Source organism: Emiliania huxleyi (genome assembly GCF_000372725.1).
Source record: "Emiliania huxleyi CCMP1516 unplaced genomic scaffold EMIHUscaffold_318, whole genome shotgun sequence".
Taxonomy (NCBI): Eukaryota; Haptophyta; order Isochrysidales; family Noelaerhabdaceae; genus Emiliania; species Emiliania huxleyi.
In genome coordinates, this window is record NW_005199616.1 from 10,688 (window position 1) to 16,571 (window position 5,884).

General features: G+C 65.8%; 2 protein-coding genes across 2 annotated transcripts in view; one reads left to right on the forward strand and one right to left on the reverse strand.

Annotated features, from left to right (window-relative positions):
- Positions 1–3,000: 3,000 nt before the first annotated feature.
- On the reverse strand, positions 3,001–4,111 carry EMIHUDRAFT_117016 (hypothetical protein; the record flags this gene model as incomplete). Its single annotated transcript, XM_005774203.1, has 3 exons — positions 3,001–3,243; positions 3,307–3,372; positions 3,446–4,111. 3 exons carry the CDS (start codon positions 4,109–4,111, stop codon positions 3,001–3,003), a joined length of 975 nt encoding a protein of 324 aa, XP_005774260.1.
- Positions 4,112–4,241: 130 nt separating this feature from the next.
- The window catches only part of EMIHUDRAFT_117017 (hypothetical protein), a gene marked incomplete at both ends in the record, with an annotated part of 5,580 nt that continues 3,937 nt past the window's right edge, over positions 4,242–5,884 (forward strand). The window contains one exon of the mRNA XM_005774204.1: positions 4,242–4,682. Within this exon, the coding sequence (XP_005774261.1) occupies positions 4,242–4,682 (441 nt within the window). The remainder of the gene's footprint in view (positions 4,683–5,884) is intronic.

Below are 5,884 nucleotides of genomic sequence, written 5' to 3' on the forward strand. Positions count from 1 at the left end.
GCCGCTACAGGCCCGCCCACTCGCCCCCAACCCCGCTCCTGACCCTAACCTAACCCTACCCTAACACTCACCTTGACGGCTACAAGCCCGCCTACTCGTCCCCCATCTCTCCCCATCTCTCCCCATCTCTCCCCATCTCTCCCCATCTCTCCCCATCTCTCCCCATCTCTCCCCATCTCTCCCCATCTCTCCCCATACCTCCCCATCTCTCCCCATCTCTCCCGCATCTCTCCCCATCTCTCCCCATCTCTCCCCATCTCTCCCGCATCTCTCCCCATCCCTCCCCATCTCTCCCGCATCTCTCCCCATCTCTCCCCATCTCTCCCGCATCTCTCCCCATCTCTCCCCATCTCTCCCCATCTCTCCCCATCTCTCCCCATCTCCCCCCATCTCCCCCCATCTCTCCCCATCTCTCCCCATCTCTCCCCATCTCCCCCCATCTCTCCCCATCTCTCCCCATCTCTCCCCATCTCTCCCCATCTCTCCCCATCTCCCCCCATCTCTCCCCATCTCTCCCCGTCTACAGGCCCGCCTACTCGTCCCGCACGCGCGCAAGCCTCGTCGCGACGCGCAGCTTCGTCTCGTCCGACTTGCGAGAGAGAAAGGCGAGGCTGTACAAGAGCTACCTCGACCAGTGCTCCTCCGGCGTCAGCTGAGAAGTCTCGAGCACTTCCTCGAGCCACCGCCGTCGCGTCCCCGTCCCGGTCCGCCCCCGCCCCGACCCGTAAGGCTGGTTCCCCATGGTGCGGACCCACGGACGCTGCAGAGGGCGCGTTCGCAAATAGCGAGAGTAATGACTCGCTACGAATGGCGCACGGCGTCGGGGTACACTATACTGATTGTATTGCGCGGTAGAGCCCTGTGTACGGGGGAAGAGGACCGTGCGCTGCGAGTTGACGGCTCGTTGTGCGAGCGGATCTGCTCAAGAATAATTATGACGACGGAGGATCGGTCGCGAGTACGGGCGAACCAGCTGAGCACGGTCCACGGACGGGACGCACTCGACGCAACGCTGATCTCAGCATGCATGGCGATGGTTCTACAGAAAGAAACGGATGGCACAAGATCACTAAATTCGATAGCAAAGGAAGGATAGGCGAACCGCGCGTGTTTTTTTGGGGCGCCCGGCGGGCCCTTTTACTGTATCGACAGTAATTCGTCCGTCCCAACCTCAGCATGCAGGTCCAGTTAGAATCTCTCACTGAAGAGCGCCAGCCGCTCGCGGGACTTCACATGGCGGTGGTGGTGCCCCTTCGCACGCGAGAAGACGCGGTGAGGTTGGAGAGGGCGGCCAAGCTGTGGTCGGACCCCGGGTTGGCCCCGTGTGCGGCGGCAATCCCAGAGGGCGAGGGAGACGCCCTCGGTGCGGTGCAGTCGGCGAGCCTTGCATTTGGACAGCGGTGCGAGCGCATTACCTCGCCGGCCTTCGTCCCGCGCCCTCATCGTCCCTTCGCGACCGCCCCAAGTGACACCTCAGTCGACCTGATCGCCTATCAAGAGGAGCACCTCCTGAGCCCCGCGCAGCTCGCCGCCGCCGTTGGCCGCGCGGCGGTGTGCTTTCGTAGGCTGATCATAAGCGAGACGCCCGCCGCCGCCGCCGCCGCCGCCGCCGCCTCCTCCGGCAGCGGCCTCTACTATCGGATGATGCTGCGGCTGTCGGGGCTGCGGCTCTACAACTACTGGTTCCTCGTGGAGGCGGACACGGAGCCGCTCACGCGCTGCCGGCGGGGTTGGTTGGGGAGAACCGGCACGGGGAAAGCCGGCCTCCCCGGAGGCTCCAGGCCGCCGCGTCGCCCGCGTACACGTCGCGAGTGCCCGTGTGGGCGGGGGGCGAGGCCGCACCACCCTAGAAGAGGAATGCGTATTCTTCTACTCCACTGGCGCTCGAGAGGGCACGTATCGAGCTGTACTCGCGCGGTGCTCTGAACACACTGCACATCACACCGCCCTCCCGCCCTCATGTTGTCGTCTTCGCCACGCATACCGTGGTGCCCTCCCCTACCGCGCCACCCACGGACCTGAACCCACGCTGGATTCGGTGCTCTGGAGGTATGGTAGGCCGTCGTGCCTCTCCCCTCGCCCGCGGTCGTGCTCGCAGAGCTCGACCGCCTCCGCGCCCCCTCGCCGCCCGCCTCTTCCGCCCAGCCTGCCGACTGGCGAAGCTGAGGCTTCCCACGGGCGCGGCGGCGGCGGCGGCAGCGGGCGGCGGCGGCGGTTTGGCGGCGGTTTGCGGAAGCTCGGCGGCTCTCGCGGCGGCGGCGACGGCGGTGCGGCGGGCTCGGGGCCTGGCCGCCGGCTGCCCATGGCGGAGTTTGAGTCGCGATGGCGCTCCCCGTTGAGAAGTCGACCCCGACGCCACTCTCACCCTCCTCGCCCGTGACGGTGCAAGGTGCCTTTGCCGGCGGCGGAGGCGGGGAGCGCCGCTGCCCCGGCGCTGACTCCCGTGGCGTTGGCCGCGGTGCCGAGCTGGCCGAGTCCAGCGGCGCCCATTGATCTTGAGGCTGCCCGCCCGCCAGCGCACACACTCGCACGGCGGACGGCGGAGCGGATATCCTCGATAGGCCGCGCTGGAGGTGGCGGCGGTGACGCCGGCGGCGGGGTCGTTGCCGCGCTACAAGGTGGTTGCTGGCGGCGGCTGCGACGCGCGTGCCTCCCTCCCCCTGCGGCGTCTCCGTCCCGAGAACGCTCCGCCGCGCGTGGCACCGCGGGCCTTCTGACGGCCGTTGGCACACTGCTGCTCTCGCGGGATGAGTGCCTCGCGTACGCACAGACGATGAGGCTGACCCACATCGGCTCCACCACGGACGAGGCCGAGTTCCCCGGCTGCGTGGTGTGGCAGGAAAAGCACGTCGAGTTCAACGAGCGCGGGAGCGCGGCCGCCGGGTGCGAGTCGGTTGAGCGCAACCACGGCCGCTGTGTGTGCGCAGAGGTGTGACAGACGTACCATAGCATTAGGACGGTGTGTGTATGATCAGAGGAGAGAGGTGTTGTTTTCTTTGTTTATATCACGAGCCCGCCACCACCCCGCCTCAGCCTTTCACTCCTTTCTCGACTCCACGCCTTGGCCACGAACCACGCCTGGATCAGGCACCAAACCGCGCCCAGAAGCGCCAAGCAGACGCGGTCGGCCAAATCCTCCGCCTCTTGTCCCACTTGCGGCAAAACTGCGCTGGCGATCGCCATCGCCACGAGGAGGAAGAAGTTGTAGAGCAGGAAGCGGTCGAGCAAGGTCTCGTAGGACACCTATGTCAGGACGTGGTGGCTTTGTGTGGGTGATGCACACAGGAACCGCCGCGTCTCTGCTACCTGCGGGATCATGCCCGCCACCGTGATCTTGTACGCCGCCATCGTTAGGAGCAGCGTGAAGGCAACCTATGACTCGGGCGCGGAGCCGTGACATAGATTGGGAGCACACATCTCGGCCAGGAGTCCGGAGAGCAGAGACCGACAGGCGTTCCATAGGCTCCGACGGCTGCGCGGCGAAGAGGGTGAAGGCGAGGCCGGAGAAGACGGCGGTGGGGAGCGCAACGTTGGTGACGTAGAAACGAGCCTCCCGCGCCACTCTCACCGTAGCGCCAAACTTGGGAAAGGTGCGCCCGTTTGCCTCGTGTGTCCCTGCGTGGCAGCGCACCTTCCCCTTTGGCCGCCACTGAAAGCGTGGCGCGAAGCCACTGTCCACGAGTCTGCAGCTCACGCGAGGCGATACGTTCACTTCGGCCGGGACGGGTCCGTCGACGCGGCAGAGAATAATAAATTCGATGCTCAGCTCTTGCGAGTCGAAGGGGAATGCGTGCAGCCGCATCGGCTGGTTGAAGCGCCCCTCGAACCGCAGCTGGATAAGCAGGTCTTCGCCATCGTCCCTGACCGTTGGCTTCTCGTCTATCAGCTTACACGAGTCGTGCTCAAACGAGTTGAGCACCTCGATCCGCCCCGCAAACCACTCGACAGACTCGGTGGCGCCGTCTTTGAAGGTGACGAAGGAATCCCTCCGGTCCTTGGCTCCTCTCACACGAAGCTGGAGAAGGCAGCGCGCGTGGAATGACTGCGAGACAGTGTCGACGAACTGGATTTTGAGCACATCGAAGCGCTCCAGCTCAGCATATGTACACATCGCAGCTGCCGGCATGCACCTTCTCCTTGTCCTCCTTGTCCCCGCCAGCGAGAGCGCCCGCCGTTGCCTCGGGTAAGTACAGTTGCATATATCGACGCGGGGGGGTGCAACAGCCGGCAGCAGTGCCCGCATGGGCGCCTGCTGCTCTCAGTCCGACGACCTCGGCTCGCTTTCTGACATCCTCTCCGACCTAGACGACGGCGCGAGCAACGAGCAGGTGGCCTTTCGCGTGTCGCAGCGAGTCCGGTGCAAGGACAAAGGCAACGCCCAATGGAGAACCGGCACAGTGACCTCCAGCAGGCCGCTGAAGGTGCAGGTCGACGGCTGGAGTTCAGCTCACAGCTGGGATCAGGTCGAGGAGATCAGCATTAGCACCGACCTCAAGACGCCGACTGCGTCAACCACCCTCTCCACCGCAAGAGCAGCGGTTGACTTTCGCGTGTCGCAGCGAGTCCGGTGCAAGGACAAAGGCAACGCCCAGTGGAGAACGGGCACAGTGACCTCCACCGACCCTCTCGAGGTGCAGGTCGACGGCTGGGATTCAGCTCACAGCTGGGATCAGGTCGAGGCGGTCAGCAGTAGCACCGACCTGCTGCTATGACCGCGGCGAACAACGCGGCGCCCAGGATCAGCCGAGAGGCATGTCGCGCCCCCGACTCTCGGCCTGCGTGCCGCTATCCCTCTCGCTCATTCGTTCGTTCGTTCCGCACTTCAGGCGAAGAAGCAGGCGAGGGCGAGGGCCATACGAGCCAAACGCGGCTGCGGCTGGTTGGCGCGAGCATTGGGTTCCTGCTAGCGCGCAACGGCGCGACGAACCGCGAAGCGCGAAGGCGGGGGCGGTATTGTAGAGGGAGAGAGACCAGACGAGACTCGGAAACTCAACACGTGTCACGATGCGGCGCGAGCGGCCGAGCCCGAGGCCCCGAGGGGCAGCGCCAGCGGGACCACGAAAGATTCGCCCACGAGCCCTCGCAGCACATTCCACGGGTCAGCCTGCCAGCCACGTATCCACGCAAGCGTGGTCCGCGCGCATGGCATACAGGCGTCCGCCAGACAGCGCAGAGGCTAGGCGACCGGGGAAGGACTAGCTCAAGGGCAACACAGCGTCACCAGCCGTTGGCACGCAGACGAGTCTGCGGCCCCCAGTTGGGACGAGTGCGCGACGCGGACGAACCGCTCAATGTGGCCGGCAGCTCGCGCTGCCGGCGGGGTTGGTTGGGGAGAACCGGCACGGGGAAAGCCGGCCTCCCCGGAGGGGCTGCCCCCGGAGAGGGCCCAACGGGCCCCCCGGGGGGGCGGGGGCCCCCGGGCCCCCGCCCCGAGGGGCGGGGGCGGGTCCTTCCGTGTCGCTCCCCTCGTCGGGAGTGTCCGTCGGGGTGGTGTCGTCCGCCCACTCGGCCGTGTTCGAGCCTCTGTCACCCCGCCTGCCACGAGCAGCGAGCTCGTCTACATAGTCGTTCCATTAATTTTTGTTGTCCCTATGCCCCTTCACATGCCTCCACGTCACGGTGTGTTTGGCGCGAAGGCGTTGCCAGAGGGAGCGCAGCTCCTCCGCCCGCTGTCTGTTCGTTTGTCACCCGCCCCATCATGCATGCTGCCGCGTGTACTCGCTGTCGGTGCGAACTACTCCACGTGAGCCCGCTCGTTGCTGTGACGAGGATAGGAGAGCGCGGAGGAGCTCGGCAGTGCGGTGAGTTCGAGCAGGCGGACGTCGGTTCTATGAAGGGGGGTGCAGTGCTAGTCACACCACATGTTATGGGGGGGGGGGGGGGT